The 19,894-nt window shown below is 42.5% G+C and overlaps 1 protein-coding gene across 3 annotated transcripts in view; it reads left to right on the top strand.

Annotated features, from left to right (window-relative positions):
• Positions 1-19,894, top strand: part of LOC132817564 (CASP8 and FADD-like apoptosis regulator) — a 34,010-nt gene that overhangs the window by 1,931 nt on the left and 12,185 nt on the right. For 2 of the 3 annotated variants that reach the window (XM_060828070.1, XM_060828071.1), the window contains exons 2-7: positions 3,267-3,713; positions 6,591-6,696; positions 8,574-8,709; positions 16,565-16,674; positions 18,722-18,821; positions 19,416-19,498. In XM_060828070.1, coding sequence (XP_060684053.1) covers positions 3,400-3,713; positions 6,591-6,696; positions 8,574-8,709; positions 16,565-16,674; positions 18,722-18,821; positions 19,416-19,498 — 849 coding nt within the window. In that variant the 5' untranslated portion in view covers positions 3,267-3,399. The remainder of the gene's footprint in view (positions 1-3,266; positions 3,714-6,590; positions 6,697-8,573; positions 8,710-16,564; positions 16,675-18,721; positions 18,822-19,415; positions 19,499-19,894) is intronic. The other variant, XM_060828072.1, reaches the window with a different exon arrangement.

A 19,894-nucleotide genomic window follows, 5' to 3' on the forward strand; every position in this document is an offset into this window, starting at 1 on the left:
AGAACTGGAGGCCAAAAGTTTAGAGCAAGAGGGGAAAGATATAAAAGAGACCTAAAGGGCAACTTTTTAATGCAGAAGGTGGTGCATGTATGGAATGAGTTGCCAGAGGAAGTGATGGAGGCTAGTACAATAACAACATTTAAAAGGTATCGAGATGGGCATATGAATAGAAAGGGTTTAGAGGGATGTGGGCCATGTGCTGGCAAATGGGATTAGATTAAATTAGGATATCTGGTCGGCATGGACTGAAGGGTCTGTTTCCATGCCGTACATTTCTATGATCCTATATAAGTACGGTGGCTACAAGAGCAGGTCAGAGGCTAGGAATCTTACAGTGAGCTACCTGATTCTCAGAAGCCGATCCACCATCTACAAGGCATAAGTTAAAAACGTGATGCAATATTCCCCACTTGTCTGGATGACTGAATTTCCAACTCAAGAAGCTTGACCCCATCTAGGACAAAGCAGCCTGCTTGATTGGCACCACGTTCACGAAAATCCATTCCCTTTATCAGCAATGCTCAGTAGCAGTAGTGTGCACCATCTATAAGAGGTACTGCAGAAATCTACCAAGACTCCTTGGACAACACTTGCGAAACCTACAGCCACTACCATCTAGAAGGAGAAGTGCAGCAGATATATGGGAACACATCTTTGCTTATTCCCCTCTAGGCTATTCATCATCCTGATTTGGAAATATATTGCCATTCCTTTATTGTCGTGGGGTCACAGCTCTTGAATTTCTTCCGTTATGACATTGAGCAAATACCTACAGGACAAGGACTGCACCATCAAATTCTCAAGGCAACTTGGAATGAGCTGTAAATGATGGCCCAGCTAGCAACACCTACACCATGTGAATTAATAAAAAAACTCTTTGATTGTCTTCTACTATGAAGACATATAGTTTACTTGTTATGAAGGAAGAAGCTTATGGCAATGGATTTAGATGAGAAATATAGGAAGAGGTTTGAGTGGAGCCATAAACATTGGCATCACTGGTTCGACCAAACAGTAGAGTCACAGGTAGATAGGATAATGAAGAAGATGTTTGGTATGCTTTCTTTTATTGGTCAGAGTTTTGAGTACAGGAGTTGGGAGGTCATGTTGCGGCTGTACAGGACATTGGTTAGGCCACTGTTGGAATATTGCGTGCAATTCTGGTCTCCTTCCTCTCAGGAAGATGTTGTGAAACTTGAAAGGGTTCAGAAAAGATTTGCAAGGACATTGCCAGGTTTGGAGGATTTGAGCTATAGAGAGAGGCTAAATAGGTTGGGGCTGTTTTCCCTGGAATGTCGGAGGTTGAGGGTTGATCTTATAGAGGTTTACAAAATTATGAGGGGCATGGATAGGGTAAATAGACAAAGCCTTTTCTCTGGGGCGGGAGAGTCCAGAACTAGAGGACATAGGTTTAGGGTGAGTGGGGAAAGATATAAAAGAGACCTAAGGGGCAACATTTTCTCTCAGAGGGTGGTACGTGTATGGAATGAGCTGCCAGAGGAAGTGGTGGAGGCTGGTACAATTGCAACATTTAAGAGGCATTTGGATGGGTATAAAAATAAGAAGGGTTTGGAGGGATATGGGCCGTGTGCTGGCAGGTGGGACTAGATGGGTTGGGATATCTGGTCGGCATGGACAGTTTGGATCGAAGGGTCTGTTTCCATGTACTATGACTCTAATTGGCCTATTAGTGCCATGTATCGTGTCTACTGTTAATTATCTTGGGAGGTTGGGGTTCACGTGATGAGGATGGTAAGCATATGCTGCATAGAATGGGTTTAAGAAGACAGCAGAGAAATGGGAAATTTCAATTGCCAGAGTCTAAAATGTGCAGAGACTACAAGGTCAGCAGTGAGGTTGTGAACATCCTGGACCTTCCACACCATATGCTTCCCCCACGCTGCTCCCAGCAGTATAAACTGGTTGAGTAAAATCTCTCTTTGTTCTCCAGGCAATGGTTTCCCTTTGAACTGAGTATCAGACCCAAGATAGGTGGACCTACAATTTGTAGCAGATTCAAATGTGCAATGGCAGAGAAGACACTGTCACAGAAGCAGTGCTTCAGTGAGAATCCTTGAGCAGAATGCAGTTAAACATCAATACCAACAAGAAGTAGGGCAGCTGTAGGTTTGTCATAGTTCTGAGGAATGAGCTGAGATCAATTACTGAGTTATTGCTGAGAAAGCTGTTAGTGAGTGGAGGAGGAGCTGGGATAGATTTAAAATTGTAATAGATAGGATAACCACACATGATTATTGATGGGGACAAAACAAACCATCACCAAAATGGAGGAAAATCTAACTGTTTAAAAGTTAAGAACAAAACAGGAATGCTGTTATAGTGATAAGGATATTACGTTGAAATACAAATTGTGATAAGCAGTAGGCCATTTTGCCTCTATGGCCTCCTCCAATTTTCAGTAAAGTCTTGGTTGATCAGATTATGACTTCAACCCCAGTTTCGTTGATAACCTTAGATTCTGGACTAACAAGGGAGTCACTCTACCTCTGCATTAAAAGTGTTCAATAACTCTGTCTTTACTGTTCTGTAGGAATGTTCTCACTAGGGAGAGACAAGCTTTGGGAGAGGGGTAAGCATTTACTGAATCAGGGCAGAGGATAATTTGGGAGGAACAGAGATGTGGAGAGATGTAGGGAGTTAGCACATATTAGATTAGATTGAAGCAATACAAAATAGAGAGAAGGGAGAAAGATTGAACTGAACAATAGAACTTGGTTAAGTATTAATTAAATTTTAACTGTCTAATTTAGGACATGGTGAAGATTTCTCCACAGTGTTTGCATCAAGCACTCCCAGGGCAAAAGGTGTGGGAGTTAGGTGCACAGTGAAGCTTGCTCTATAATGTCCATTAAATAGTCTAACCTAGAATCAAAAATCTTAATGAAGAGTATGAAAACATTTATGTATCCCCTTGCTAATGCTCTCCACCTTTGGTGCTCTCACTGGCTGGGGTCTGTAGCCATCATTCAACCTGCCGTACGTCACTCCAAATGACCATTATTCCTGACTGTGTTTCAGCAGTGTGAAATGTGAGTGAAGGCTTTGATGAGCTAGATGGCTGTGGGCTGTTGATATTGAACTGCAGCCATGACTGAGGGGAGATGAGCAAGAACAATTTTAGAATGGAACCTACGACATTTCTCTTAAATCTAGAATTAGTTGTACAACACTTGCACAACATTTTGGTGTGATCGAAACCAAAAAGCATTAGTGATTAATTAATTCATATTTTTCTCCTTGTTTAGGTCTTTGTCAGAGTTTCGTTTCGTGCTGTAAAAGAGAAGTCAATGGCGTCACCAGAGATGAGGTCACAGCACAATATTATAGGCTGGGGAAATCTCAGTTTTCTGTAAAGAATTCTTGGGGCTGCTGCCTTCAATGTTCATCAATATGTTCAAGCAAAATACTCCGGATATCAGACTACTGGCATTGCAAATAGCTGATAAACTGTCGAAGGATGAAAGTGCCACCTTAGTGTTTTTGTGCCTTGATATTCTGAAAGATTACTTAAATATTGGGGAAGTGAAAGAGCTGTTTGAGATCCTGTTCAAGCGGAACCTGCTGAGGATTGAGCTCCTAAATGAACTGCTTTATCGAATAAAGAGGTTTGATGTTCTGAAAGGATTGAAAGTTGACGTGAAGTGTTTGGAGAGACATTTGAACAGTGGTAAAGGATACGTATCTTCATACAGGTAAAAATCAATCTCTGTGTAATGGGATAGGGAGTATGAATTGCCTGTGATGGAAGTTTGGCTTCTCCAGTTCTTGCTCCCCAGATTTAGCAGACAACATTCGGTAACAACTGAATGAAGCAATTTTTTGGCTTTAATCCATGACAGGGTGTGATAAATAACATCTAGTAAATCAGTATTGTAGCAAATCTTATTCCCCAGGCTATGGTACTAAAATGACCTTTGATATGTTTTGGCATCTCAATGTCACCTTATGTCAGCGGTGGGGCCTAAAATGTTATTGATGTTTTTTGATGGAGCATGGGACCAATTTGAGGGTCAGTCATTTCGTGAGAACAGAAATTGGCCATTCAGCCCCTTGAACTTTTTCTACCATTCATTTAAACCATGGCTGATCTGTGTCTTGATACTTTCGACCTGCCTTCGTTCCTTATTCTTTATTTCTCTTGGTTAAGTTGATTCCCAGCTTTAAAAGCCTTTTTGGAAAATGCATTCCAGGTTTCTGCTACCCTTCATGTCAAGACGTGCTTCCCCTGAACACCCTGCCTCTAACTTTAACGTTTTTCCCCATTGCTCTGGATTTTCCCACCAAAGGAAATACGTTCTGTTTCTGTCTGTACTGTATTAACTCAAAGAAATGTGGCAACTCAAGGCAGCAGTAGGCCATTTGGTCCTTCAATCCTGCATCTGCCATTCAGTATACTCATGGCTGCCTTTCTGCAATTTTCCTGCTTTCTCCCTATACGCCTCGATGTCTTTAAAATCTTTAAAAAAAAATTTCTTGAATATATTCAGTGACTTGGTCTCCGCAACTCTGTGTGGTAGAGAATTCCACAGGTTCACTACTCTTTGCACCCTCATCTCAGTTTTAAGTGATCTATCCTGAGACTTAGTCCCCCAGCACTAGATTCCCCATAATGGGAAATCATCTTCCCTGCATCTCGTCAATCTAGTGTTTTAGAATTTTATCCAAATTTCACGTTTCAATTATCTAAGTTTCAATCAGATCCCATTTCACCCTTCTAAAGTTTAGTGATTCCAGGCCCAGTAAATCGTTCATTACTAATCTTTTTCTCTTCACATATTTATAGAAATTTTGCAGTCAATTTCTATGTTTCCTAAAATTTTAATCAGAAACTCTATTATCCCCTTCTTGACTAAACTACTCACCCTCTTTTGCTTTTTCTAAAATATTCCCAGTCCTCAAGCTTGTTGCTTTTTCTCACAGTTTTTGTGTCTCCTCAATGGATTTCATGTTATCCCCCATTTCTTTCATAAGCATTGTCTTTTTTCTATTTTTGAATGAACAATTGTTGTAATTCAAAATTTTCTAATATTAGGATTAAATTTTATTGTCATTGTACTCAAGTACAGGGGTACAGGAATACAGTGAAAAGTTTACAATGTCATCATTCACAGCACCATCTTAGGTACCTAGGTACAAAATCTTAGGCAAAAAGTAGAAATGTAAAGATGTCAGTTAAAAGTTTAATATTGTAGTTCTTGTCAGTATAAGGTAGCCAATAAATAAAGTTAAAAGTCCCAAATTACACTCTGGCTTCAGTCATGGGCCTGCAGTTGCTCCATGCTGGGCTTTCCCTACGAGCGCTCGCTGTCTCAATTGCCATGCTGCAGTCTCTCTGTGCCTCTGTACTGCAGTCTCGACGCTGAACACCATCCTCTCTCTCCCACATTTGGCTCAATCTCTCAATCTCTGTGCCTCCGCGCTGCCATCTCGATGCTGACTGCCAGGCTGCTAGAGTCCCGCTCTGGTGCTGCTCTGGGCCCCCAGCCATGTCTGCAACAACACCACCACCTGACAGAGTTCTGTCCGGGCACGCCAACCCACCTCGTGGCAGACCGCCAAAGTCCCCACTCTGGGCCCTCCATCGCTACCACTGCCTCCATGACTGAGCTCCCTCCAGAAGATAAGTAGAGGGGGAAAAAAATCTTACGAGAAAAACAAACAAGAAAATAAGAAAGAAAAGGAATTGAATAGATGAGCAGCAGCTCAGGAGCCCTACTGCACAGCCATCTTGGATTCATGTGCATGTTCTTTGCACATGAACCATTTCTTATAAACTGCCAATCCCTTTAATAAAGTTCCTCAATCCACCCCTGCCTAATCTTGCCTGATACCCTCGTCATTCCCTTTATGTACATTCAGGAATCTAGTTTTGGATTTGACTACTTTATTCTCCATCTTAATGGAGTGATCATAACATGATAATTAAATGTTATCATGTTATGATCGCTCTTCCGTAAAGGACCCCACACAACAAGATTGTTAATTAATTCTTTCTCACTGCATCGTACCTGGTCTGGAATAGCCTGTTCTCTGATTGGTTCATCAATATTTTGTCTAAAAGTGCCATCATGTACACACTCCAGGAAACCTTCCTCCACGATGCCATTGTGAGGTTTGTTTGTCCAATGTATATTTAATTAAAATCACCCCCTGATTACAGTTTGCTGTTATTGCATGCACCTCTGATTTCTTATTTAACGCCTTCTCTTGCATCTCTATCAGTGTCTGTTGGCTGAACCCGCTAAATTCCTTTAATCATCTGAATCATTTTAGCTTGCTTATTCCTTAATCCTCAATACTTGAGGGAGTATCAAGCTAGTCAATTCCAACCTGTACTTTCTGCAATGGTATCAGTCTGGTGAATGTGTGAGGCATCTCTTCTAAGGCCATTATTGTATAGTGCTTGGATCTGAACACAGAACTCTGACTAAGATTATGTACATCTGTAGCCTCCATGACTTGAACACCCACATTCCATTAATTTTTGAATTATTGCTTGGATTTAAAAGTCAATGCAATGCCTACACATTTAGGATAACTAACTGACTGTCTTTACCTTTATAACACAGGCAGTTGTTGACGGACATCAGCGAAAATCTCTGTCAAGAAGATTTGCAATCTATTTTGTTTTTATTAAGTTGCCAAGTACCAAAAGGCCACCAGGAAGCAATGAAGGTAATTACAATATGTTAACCCTACTTTGTGTTCTGGGCTCAAGTCCATTGATTATGGATGCAGCCTGCAGGGAGGTTAAACTGGTGTATGTCAGCTCCACTATTGCAGTCAAATGATGTAAACTGCAGCTTCCTTTCATTAACAAAACTGATGGATTTTTTAAAAAATTCCATAATCACAGGACAAGGGAGTGCAGCTCAGGAGCACTTAAACATCATTCCAAGTGGGGTCCCAGATGACCACAGTCGTAGTTACTGGATAGATGAGTACTGTAGCCATTTTGCTGCACAGTAAAAGAATATATTGCAATAAGTGGTTGTGTGGTCTGCATCACAGAAAGCTTTTGTTTTATTGACTAGCTTCCTAGATGGCAATGTTTGAAAAATCTTTGAAAAGGTATATGCACAACATTCACCATGTTGTTATTTTCTATGTACCCCTCACTTTACTAACTTTATATTCTAGAATTAGATCCAGCATTTGCTTCCCCATTTGTTCGATTAAAAATATCTTGATCAAGTGAGCTACCTGAGCACAAATCCCTTCTTACAGTCCTTCAAACTTTCGCAGTCTCTTTTTTTCCCTTCAAACTAGTTTCTAAAATTAATATTGTAAGGATCTGGGCATCGCTGTCTTGTCAATGCCTATCACTAATTGCCCTCGAGAAGGTGATGGTGAGCTGCTTTCTTGAACTGCTGTCGTGCCAATGGAGTGCATACAGGGAGGAAATTCCAGGAATTTGATTCAGTGACAGTGAAGGAACAGCAATATAGTTCCAAGTCAATAAGGAACGTGCAGGTAGTGGTGTTCCCGTATTCCTGTTGTCCTTGTTCTTCCAGCAGGGGAATGTCATAGGTTCGGAAGGTGCTGTCAAAGGAGCCTTGTTGGGTTGCTGTAATACATCTTGTAGATGGTGCACATTACTCTCAATGAGTGTTGGACTGATTGTTTAAGGTGGGGTGCTAAACAAATGGGCTGCTTTGTCTTGAATTATGCATTGTAGGGATTCTATGGTGCAGGCATATGGTTTGAAGAAAATGTTGAGACAAAGTTATTTATTACATGGAAGGTGCAGCACAGAAATAAGCTATTCGGCTCAACCTCCATGCTAGTGTCTTTGCTTTATGTGCGTTTCCTCCCACCTTACTTCATTCTTGTCCTATCAGCATAATCCTCTCTCCCTTTCACTTTCATGTACTTAGATTACTTGAATCGGGGACACTTTTTAAAGCACAAACTTTTAAAACGTGTCTTGGATGTAATGCGATTACATTGCCAACACTTTTAAGCACTGTTTCTAAAACGTGATTTTTCTATAATGCGGGATAGCACAAGAATGCAACCGTGGAGTTAAAAAAGAATTACCTGTTTACTATTTACCTCAATAATGGGAATCAGACTGTTCAAAAGAACATAAGAAAGACTGACTTTCTACAACAAATCCACTTTTTCACCCTGTTCTTATATCCCTTAATTCCTTTAATGCCCAAAAAATCTATCAGTCCCAATATTGAACATATTCATTGACTGAGCATCCATGACTCTCTGGGGAAGAGAATTCCAAGAAAAATGCCAATCCTCAGAGTGAAAAAGCCTCTCACTTCAGATCTAAATGGTTCGCTTCGTATCTGAGACTGTGATATTCTCTTAGTTCCTACCTTGTCAGTCCATCTCAGAATTCTAATTGTTTCAATTAATTCCTCTGAACTCAAGAGAGTTTAGGCCTATTCTAGTTAACTTTTCCTAGTTATTTAACCTCTCCTACCAGGACTGCCCTCTCCTGTCGCAATTGAGTTATGTTTTTGAGCAGATTTCCTTCTGTCCTTCAGCCAGATTGGGATCTGTTACTGAGCTAACAAAGGCTTTTTATCTGTTAGACCTTCCTAGATTTAATTGTCGAACTGGAGAAACTTGGCAAGATTGATGCAAATAATTTGGAATTGGTGGAAGATTGTCTAAAGAACATTGGGAGAATGGATCTGAGAAAGAGGGTCTCTAAATACAAACAAATGTGTGAGTATAAATAAGCAAAGGGGATTGGTAGACAATGTAGAAATGCACACAGGAGGGAGATTCAGGTTGTTATGGTTAGATGGAGTTAAAGTTTATTGCTGGTATTATAAAGGTTAAAGTAGTTATAGTTTATTTCAGGGGTTGGATTACTTAATCAGAGTTACAGTTCACTTCAGGAGTAGCTGATAAATCTAATTTGAAGTTTTAAGATGATAAAGCGGTGGATGAGAAAATATCAATGGATGTTCAGAAGATGCTGCTTCTTGAAGCTGAAGCTGGTGGGGTTGCTGGTGAATCATTGATCTGATTAGGAGAGACAGAGATTAGGGATAACGGAGCTATGAGTCCCGGTATCCTGTAAGAAACTTTATCCGATCTTTGTGCTAGGACTTCAACTAATCACCATATTTATTACACAAGCGTCAAAAAACTACAAGGAGACATTGATTGCTTACATGAAACATCAATTAGATTTAAATGTACACAGTGGTTCTGTTCGCCGAGCTGGAAGTTCTTGTTGCAAACGTTTCGTCCCCTGGCTAGGAGACATCATCAGTGCTCTGGAGCCTCCTGCGAAGCGCTTCTTTGATGTTTCTTCCGGTATTTATAGTGGTCTGTCCTTGCCGCTTCCGGGTGTCAGTTTCAGCTGTCCGGTGTAGTGGTTGGTATATTGGGTCCAGGTCGATGTGTTTGTTGATGGAGTTTGTGGATGAATGCCATGCCTCTAGGAATTCCCTGGCTGTTCTCTGTCTGGCTTGCCCTATGATAGTAGTGTTTTCCCAGTCGAATTCATGTTGCTTGTTGTCTGAGTGTGTGGCTACTAGGGATAGCTGGTCGTGTCGTTTCGTGGCTAGTTGGTGTTCATGTATGCGGATTGTTAGCTGTCTTCCTGTTTGTCCTATATAGTGTTTTGTGCAGTCCTTGCATGGTATTTTATAAACTACATTAGTTTTACTCATGTTGGGTATTGGCTCCTTTGTTCTAGTAAGTTGTTGTCTGAGCGTGGCTGTTGGTTTGTGTGCTGTTATGAGTCCTAAGGGTCGCAGTAGTCTGGCTGTCAGTTCTGAAACACTCCTGATGTATGGTAGTGTGACTAGTCCTTTTGGTTGTGGCATGTCCTCGTTCCGTGGTCTATCTCTTAGGCATCTGTTGATAAAGTTGCACGGGTATCCGTTTTTGGCGAATACCTTGTATAGGTGTTCCTCTTCCTCTTTTCACAGTTCTGGTGTACTGCAGTGTGTTGTAGCTCTTTTGAATAGTGTCCTGATGCAGCTTCATTTGTGTGTGTTGGGGTGGTTACTTTCATAGTTTAGGACTTGGTCTGTGTGTGTTGTTTTCCTGTGTACCCTTGTGGTGAATTCTCCATTCGGTGTTCTCTGTACTATCACGTCTAGGAATGGGAGTTGGCTATCCTTTTCTACTTCTCTCGTGAATCGGATTCCTGTGAGTGTGGCGTTGATGATCCGGTGTGTTTTTTCTATTTCCGTGTTTTTGATGATTACGAACGTGTCATCGACATATCTGACCCAGAGTTTGGGTTGAATTTGTGTTAGGGCTGTTTGTTCTAACCTTTGCATAACTGCCTCTGCTATGAGTCCCGAGATTGGTGATCCCATGGGTGTTCCGTTGATTTGTTCGTATATCTGATTGTTGAATGTAAAGTGTGTAGTGAGGCACAAGTCCAGTAGTTTAAGTATGCCGTCTTTGTTGATAGGTTCCGCCTCCTGTTTTCTGTTCTGTATGTCCAGTAGGTTGGCTATTGTTTCTCTGGCTAGGGTTTTGTCAATCGAAATGAACAGCGCCGTCACGTCGAACGAGATCATGGTTTCTTCTTTGTCTATGTGTGTATTCCTGATGGCGTCCAAGAATTCCTGTGTTGATTATATGGAGTGTTTGGATCCGCTGACCAGGTGTTTCAGTTTCTGTTGTAGTTCTTTGGCCAGTTTGTATGCTGGTGTCCCTGGTAGTGATACTATGGGTCTGAGTGGGATGTCTGGTTTGTGTACTTTGGGTAGTCCATAGAATCTGGGGGTGTTGTTGCTTTCCGGTTTCATTCTTCGTAGGTCCGCTTTGGTTATCTGTCCGTTTTTTTGTAGAGTCCTTAGTGTGTTATTTATTCTATTGGTGAGTTGTGGTGTGGGGTCAGAATCCTTCATTTGGTAGGTGTTGGTGTCTGCTATTAGGTGTTGTGCTTTTTTGATGTAGTCTGATTTATCTAAGATGACCGTCATTCTGCCTTTATCTGCTGGTAGTATGATTATGTTCTTATCATTTCTTAGTGCTTTCAGTGCTTCCCTCTCCTTGGCGTTGAGGTTATGTGTTTGTCTTTTTCTTATCATCATAGGTACGACCGTTTGTCTCACTGTTTGTTGTGTCTCTTCAGTCAGTCCATTGTTCCTGAGTGTGCATTCTAATGCACACTCAGGAACAATGGACTGACTGAAGAGACACAACAAACAGTGAGACAAACGGTCGTACCTATGATGATAAGAAAAAGAGAAACACATAACCTCAACGCCAAGGAGAGGGAAGCACTGAAAGCACTAAGAAATGATAAGAACATAATCATACTACCAGCAGATAAAAGCAGAATGACTGTCATCCTAGATAAATCAGATTACATCAAAAAAGCACAACACCTACTAGCAGACACCAACACCTACCAAATGAAGGATTCTGACCCCACACCACAACTCACCAATAGAATAAATAACACACTAAGGACTCTACAAAAACACGGACAGATAACCAAAGCGGACCTACGAAGAATGAAACCGGAAAGCAACAACACCCCCAGATTCTATGGACTACCCAAAGTACACAAACCAGACATCCCACTCAGACCCATAGTATCACTACCAGGGACACCAGCATACAAACTGGCCAAAGAACTACAACAGAAACTGAAACACCTGGTCAGCGGATCCAAACACTCCATATAATCAACACAGGAATTCTTGGACGCCATCCGGAATACACACATAGACAAAGAAGAAACCATGATCTCGTTCGACGTGACGGCGCTGTTCACTTCGATTGACAAACCCCTAGCCAGAGAAACAATAGCCAACCTACTGGACATACAGAACAGAAAACAGGAGGCGGAACCTATCAACAAAGACGGCATACTTAAACTACTGGACTTGTGCCTCACTACACACTTTACATTCAACAATCAGATATACGAACAAATCAACGGAACACCCATGGGATCACCAATCTCGGGACTCATAGCAGAGGCAGTTATGCAAAGGTTAGAACAAACAGCCCTAACACAAATTCAACCCAAACTCTGGGTCAGATATGTCGATGACACGTTCGTAATCATCAAAAACACGGAAATAGAAAAAACACACCGGATCATCAACGCCACACTCACAGGAATCCGATTCACGAGAGAAGTAGAAAAGGATAGCCAACTCCCATTCCTAGACGTGATAGTACAGAGAACACCGAATGGAGAATTCACCACAAGGGTACACAGGAAAACAACACACACAGACCAAGTCCTAAACTATGAAAGTAACCACCCCAACACACACAAACGAAGCTGCATCAGGACACTATTCAAAAGAGCTACAACACACTGCAGTACACCAGAACTGCGAAAAGAGGAAGAGGAACACCTATACAAGGTATTCGCCAAAAACGGATACCCGCGCAACTTTATCAACAGATGCCTAAGAGATAGACCACGGAACGAGGACATGCCACAACCAAAAGGACTAGCCACACTACCATACATCAGGAGCGTTTCAGAACTGACAGCCAGACTACTGCGACCCTTAGGACTCATAACGGCACACAAACCAACAGCCATGCTCAGACAACAACTTACTAGAACAAAGGAGCCAATACCCAACATGAGCAAAACTAATGTAGTTTATAAAATACCATGCAAGGACTGCACAAAACACTATATAGGACAAACAGGAAGACAGCTAACAATCCGCATACATGAACACCAACTAGCCACGAAACGACACGACCAGCTATCCCTAGTAGCCACACACTCAGACAACAAGCAACATGAATTCGACTGGGAAAACACTACTATCATAGGGCAAGCCAGACAGAGAACAGCCAGGGAATTCCTAGAGGCATGGCATTCATCCACAAACTCCATCAACAAACACATCGACCTGGACCCAATATACTATATGAGGTTAGAAATAGGAAAGGTGACGTCACCCTGTTAGGTGTTTTCTACAGGCCTCCTAATAGTCCTAGAGAAGTAGAGGATAATATTGCGAGGATGATTCAGGAAAAGAGTGAAGGTAGCAGGGTGGTTGTTATGGGGGACTTTAACTTCCCAGATATTGACTGGGAGAGCTATAGCTCGAGTTCATTAGATGGGTCGGTGTTTGTACAATGTGTGCAGGAGGGTTTCCTGACACAATATGTAGACAGGCCAACAAGAGGGGAGGCTATATTGGATTTGGTTCTAGGTAATGAACCAGGCCAGGTGTTAGACTTGGAGGTAGGTGAGCACTTCGGGGACAGTGACCACAACTCGGTGACTTTTACTTTAGTGATGGAGAGGGATAATCGTGCGCCGCAGGGCAAGAGCTATAGCTGGGGGCAGGGAAATTATGATGCAGTGAGGCATGACTTAGGTTGTGTGGATTGGAAAAACAGGCTTCAAGAGAAGAACACTAATGAGATGTGGGGATTGTTCAAGGAGCAGCTACTGCGTGTCCTCGATAGGTATGTACCAGTCAGGCATGGTGTAAAGGGCCTTGTGAGGCAGCCGTGGTTTAGTAAGGAATTGGAGTCCCTTGTGAAAGGGAAGAAGGCGGCATATGTAAAGATGAGGCGTGAAGGTTCAGTAGGGGCGATTGAGAGTTATAAGGTAGCCAGGAAGGAGCTAAAGAGGGAGCTAAGAAAAGCGAGAAGGGGACATGAAAAGTCTTTAGCTGGTAGGATTAGGGAAAACCCAAAGGCTTTCTATAGGTATGTCAAGAATAAAAGGATGACTAGGGTAGGTATCGGTCCAGTCAAGGATAGTAGTGGGAAGTTGTGTGTGGAGGCGGAGGAGATTGGAGAGACATTAAATCAGTACTTTTCATCAGTATTCACTCAGGAACAGGACACTGTTGCTGATGTGAATATGGAATCACAAATAATTAGAATGGATGCCCTGGAAATATGCAGGGAAGAGGTTTTGGGAATATTGGAAAGGATGAATATAGATAAGTCTCCTGGGCCTGATGGCATTTACCCCAGGATCCTATGGGAAGCTAGGGAGGAGATAGCAGAGCCATTGGCCTGGATTTTTATGTCGTCATTGTCAACGGGAATAGTACCAGAGGACTGGAGGATAGCGAATGTGGTCCCATTGTTCAAGAAAGGGAGTAGGGATAGCCCTAGTAACTATAGGCCAGTGAGTCTGACTTCGGTGGTGGGCAAAGTCTTAGAGAGAATGGTAAGGGATAAGATTTATGAACATCTGGGTAGGAATAACGTGATCAGGGATAGCCAGCATGGTTTTGTGAAGGGCAGGTCGTGCCTCACAAACCTTATTGAGTTCTTTGAGAAGGTGACTAAGGAAGTGGATGAGGGTAAAGCAGTAGATGTTGTGTATATGGATTTTAGTAAGGCGTTCGATAAGGTTCCCCATGGTAGGCTAATGCTAAAACTTCAGAGGTATGGCATTGAGGATACATTAGAGGTTTGGATTAGGAATTGGCTGGCTGGAAGGAGACAGAGGGTAGTAGTTGATGGATTATGTTCATCTTGGAGCGCAGTTACTAGCGGTGTACCACAAGGATCTGTTTTGGGACCATTGTTTTTTGTTATCTTTATAAATGATCTAGAGGAAGGACTTGAAAGCTGGGTAAGCAAGTTTGCGGATGACACGAAAGTCGGTGGAGTTGTGGATAGTGAGGAAGGAAGTGGTAGGTTACAGCCGGATATAGATAAGTTGCAGAGCTGGGCGGAAATGTGGCAAATGGAATTCAATGTAGCTAAGTGCGAAGTCGTTCACTTTGGTAGGAATAACAAGATGATGGATTACTGGGCTAATGGTAGGCTACTTGGTAGTGTGGATGAGCAGAGGGATCTTGGTGTCTATGTACACAGATCTCTGAAAGTTGCCACCCAGGTAAATAGTGCTGTGAGGAAGGCATATGGTGTACTGGGCTTTATTGGCAGAGGAATTGAGTTCCGGAGTCCTGAGGTCATGTTGCAGTTGTATAAGACTCTGGTGAGGCCTCATCTGGAGTATTGTGTGCAGTTTTGGTCGCCATACTATAGGAAGGATGTGGAAGCTTTAGAACGAGTGCAGAGGAGGTTTACCAGGATGTTGCCTGGAATGGTAGGAAGATCGTATGAGGAAAGGCTGAGGCACTTGGGGCTGTTCTCATTGGAGAAGAGAAGGTTTAGGGGAGATCTGATAGAAGTGTATAAGATGATTAGGGGTTTAGATAGGGTAGATACTAAGAACCTTTTACCGCTAATGGAGTCAGGTGTTACTAGGGGACATAGCTTTAAATTAAGGGGTGGTAGGTATAGGACAGATGTTAGGGGTAGATTCTTCACACAGCGGGTTGTGAGTTCATGGAATGCCCTGCCCGTATCAGTGGTGAACTCTCCTTCTTTATGTTCATTTAAGCGGGCATTGGATAGGCATTTGGAAGTTATTGGGCTAGTATAGGTTAGGTAGGATTCGGTCGGCGCAACATCGAGGGCCGAAGGGCCTGTACTGCGCTGTATCCTTCTATGTTCTATGTTCTATATACCAACCACTACACCGGACAGCTGAAACTGACACCCGGAAGCGGCAAGGACAGACCACTATAAATACCGGAAGAAACATCAAAGAAGCGCTTCGCAGGAGGCTCCAGAGCACTGATGATGTCTCCTAGCCAGGGGACGAAACGTTTGCAACAAGAACTTCCAGCTCGGCGAACAGAACCACTACAACAAGCACCCAAGCTACAAATCTTCGCACAAACTTTAAATGTACACAAATGCAAGGGCAACCACAATGGGTCTAAAATGGATAGAGCAAGGTGCTATCTAAATAAAAAGCTAGAAATGATGAAGATCCAAACAGACTGTTAGTGTGGGTGCTGGGGGGAAGTAGAGGGTGTGATTCCTGTATACATACCATTAAAATGCCCTGAACAGGTACGGAAAATAATGAAAGCCTAATGGAATGCTTCCCTTTCTATTTGAAGGGCTAAAATACAAGGAAGTAGCAGATAACCTTCAGCCAAGCAGAGTCCAGGTTAGATTGCACTTCAAATTACCCTGAGGATTTCTGGGCACCACATCTTAGGAAGGATAGATTGATCCTGAAGGAAGGGTAGTGTACTTATAACAGAATGATATTTGACCTCCAAAGGGTAAATTCTGAGCATACGTTACAGAGACTGGGGTTATATTTCTGGAACTTGAAAAGTTTCCGTGTCATTTAAGTGACATTTGCGAGCTATTAAAAGAACAGATAGCTCTATTGGGTGTGGAGTCTTGGACAAGAAGCATAATTAAAACATAAGAGCCAAATCTGTGAAATTAAGAATTATGAGAGGTTTAGAACTCCTTTTTTTTTGCAAATATCAGTTGAATCAAAGTCTCGTTTACAAACTTTTACGAATCATCTTCGGTTTAAAGTTAAAGTTTTCTCATGGAATGGGATAAAGATGGGGGAAGGGCATGCAGAGTTAGATTGTAGGTTGGTGAGGACTCACTGAATGGTAGAACAGCTTTAGGGGACTAAATTACTTCGCCCATATCTCTAGTTCGATTGGTTAGAGAGGTGCAGATTATTGCAGATTGTTGACAGGTATTTAGAGGTAATTATGGTATTAAAATGGTAACTTTTATATTGTCTGTCTCTTCTGATTCACAGCTCTTGGAGCTCATTCCATGCAAAATTCCAATGCATATCGGAATGTTATCCCAATCGCTGTTCCCTTTCAAGAGCAGGGTTCTGGCCGTGCGCAGTTTGAACAGAGTCGAGTAGGTATTTCTAACAGTTATGAATAGTGATCAATCAGCAGAGCTTTAGAAATGTTCTTAAATAAATGGTCACCTTTATAACCTCCCAGCGGTGTCCTTGTACCCCTTTATTGTATATCACATCTTGCCCTGCCTTCCATAATTGAGAAGATATTTTATATCAGAACCAGCACTCAAACTCGTATCTGAGCTGTTCATGTTCTGTGTGGTTAACCAGGGAGTTTTTTTATGTGTGTCTATGTGTGTGGTGTCTGTGGGGTAGGGAGGAAAGACAGAGGTGGTAGTGGTCAGGGAGGTGGAGGTGCTTACAGTGCATAGGGACTGCTTAGAGTGCACATAGTCAGTGGGGGTTGTTTACCATGCAGGGCAGGGTGAGCCCAGATGCAAACAACCTGCAGCTCCATGTGTGTGCAAGCATATGCCCACACTGACCCCACATGTACCTGCAAACATACATACACCCCACTGATGTGTACACCTATATACCTACAATGCTGCTGACTGTACTCCCTACATACATACATCTACAACCCTTATGTATAGCCCTGCTGATCCTGTGCATTTGCTTGGTCACCCTTCTATCGCTGACCTTACATTTGTATTTGCACCCAAATGCCTTTGTTAACTCACTATGTGCACGCATGCATACACCACCCCTGTCCTGTACCACACTCCATACATGCTGACCCTGCACATCCTTCCCTAGATAGAAGGCCTAAAACTGCTCACAATATTCCAAATGCGGTTTGTCCAGAGCCTCATACAGCCTCAGAAGTGCATCCCTGCTCTTATATTCTAGCACTCTCAAACTGAATGCTAACCTTGCCTTCCTAACTGCCAACTAAACCTACATTTTAACCTTATGAGACTCCCAAGTAGGACATCTAAATCCTTTTGTGCTTCAGATTTCCGAAGCCCTTCCCTGTGTAGAAAAGAATCTATGCTCTATTCTTCTTATCAAAGTGCATAATCTCACATTTTCTCAATTGTATTGTATGTGGCACTTCTTTTCCCCCACTCTCCTAGCCTGTCCAAGTCCTTCGGCAGCCTCCCTCCTCCTTCAACACTACCTGTCCCTCTACCAATCAATGTATCATCCGCACACCTGGCAACAATATCCTCAGTTCCTTCATCCAGGACAAGCTATGAAGGTTGTGAAGCTGGAATATATTGCATGATAGACCGGACAAGGCCATGAAGAGCTTAAGAAGTGAATGTTGTTCAGCGAGCACAAGGATGATGGGGAACAGGACTTAGTGTGAGTTAAGATATGGAAGCAGATTTTTGGCTATTCTTAGGTTTATGGAAGGCTGGTGTTGGGAGCCATGCCAGGAGTGTGTTGGAGTATTCAAGTCATGAAAAGAGTTCATATTGCCCTAAGAAGAGGAGGTGCTGGAGGTCTTAAAATGTATAAAGGTAAGACCTGAGCAGGTGTTTCCCAGAACTTTGTGAGAAGCAAGGGAAGTGATTTCTGGTAACCTTGCTGAGATATTTGTATCATCAATGACTGAAGGGTCTGTATCCATGCTTTATGACTCTATCAGGTTCAGTACAGTTGAAGTCAGACATCTGGCTGGTCTCCTACCTCCAACTTTCCTTAAATTTCATGGTGTCAGCCAAACATCTGCTCCCAATATTTTAACTGTCAGTACGTCCTCCTCTCCCAGCACTCTCGGACTGAAGTCCTGTTACCACAAAGGCCAACATACTCCTTTGTCTTCCTAGTTGCTTGCTGTGCTTGTTTGCCAGCTTTCAGTGCTTTCAATGACACAGGTCCTCTTTGGAGATCCACACCTGCCAATCTCTCACAATTTAGACACGTGCTGCACTTTTGTTCTTCCTGCCAAAGTGAACAACCTCACATTTATCCAGAACAGCTGTTCCTCTTGGTTGAAGGGTTGATCATGAGAGGGCACAGTTTTCAGGTAAGGGGCAGGGTATTTAGAGGGAATTTGGGGAAAAAAACATTTCCATTCAATGGGTTTGTGTGTGGTTTTCTGGTTTTATTTGAAACTTTATGTTCCTGTTATTCTCACCCAACTTTCAGCAGGTGAGCAGTTGGATGCCAGCATTTGGAAGCTGTAACACAAGTGAGTTATCGAGACAACACGTTCACTCAAACTATCCAACATCATTAGTGGCCTCAGGTAAGTAATACAGCTGAACTTTGGATACTAATCTTTGTACCTAGTCTATGGGGATAGTCACCTTCTAGTGTTATAATTGAGGTTTGAACTCTGCTTCAGGTAGAATTTTCAACTTGGAGGATTGTGTCCTAAATAAACATGAGAAAGAACATGTAAAACCGTTTATTACATACAGTGGACTATGAGCGTATTTTTATTGTGATTTTTGGGGAGTAACTTGTTCTGTCTGTCTTGTGAGCACAGTCCCATACAGAATCAAATAGTTGGTGGTGATTGTGGTTGTGGGGGTTGGGGGTGGGAGGAGGCTAAATGAAGCAATTTCAAATCAGAGCGATGCTCAGTGACTGAAATTGGGCAGAATGCCTGACATTTTTGTTAGGAGCTGTGAGTGAGGTTGCAGGTTTATCCAGTCTTTGGTGATTTGTCCATAGCCAGTGGGGTTAACCAGTTACCTCTCGTACTGAAATAGTGTCTCCCCTGAAACCTTTGTACTCCTAATATTCTTTATTAGCAGTGATTGTGATTGAAAGTTTAATTGTAGTTACAGAGTAAGATCAGCTGCCTGGCTCACCATTGCCTGTTTTTACTCACTAGTTGAAGAGCAACAATCAGAGTCAATGATGAACCCAGCCGTTGAATCGGTTCAGCCTCCTGGAGCAGCAGCTGCAGCACTACAGGTAAGAGCTGAAGCACATCAATGGAAGGAGCAGTCATATCTGTTAGGAGGTGCTGATGGGGGAAGTGTTGGTGGTCAAGCATTGGGAGAAAGATATAATGCAATGTGTGTGTGTAGGGGGAAGGATTGATTGGAGGAAGGAGAGTTGGACACAGGAGAAGGATAATATGTGTTGACAGGGCACTGGCAGGGGACGTGATGGCCCAGTATAGAGATGGAAAAAGTGAGGTCTGCAGATGCTGGAGATCAGAGCTGAAAATGTGTTGTTGGAAAAGCGCAGCAGGTTAGGCAGCATCCAAGGAACAGGAAATTCGACGTTTCAGGCATAAGCCCTTCATCAGGAATGACACTTTCCTCATTCCTGATGAAGGGCTTATGCCCGAAACGTCGAATTTCC

Source organism: Hemiscyllium ocellatum, chromosome 7, assembly GCF_020745735.1.
Source record: "Hemiscyllium ocellatum isolate sHemOce1 chromosome 7, sHemOce1.pat.X.cur, whole genome shotgun sequence".
Taxonomy (NCBI): Eukaryota; Metazoa; Chordata; class Chondrichthyes; order Orectolobiformes; family Hemiscylliidae; genus Hemiscyllium; species Hemiscyllium ocellatum.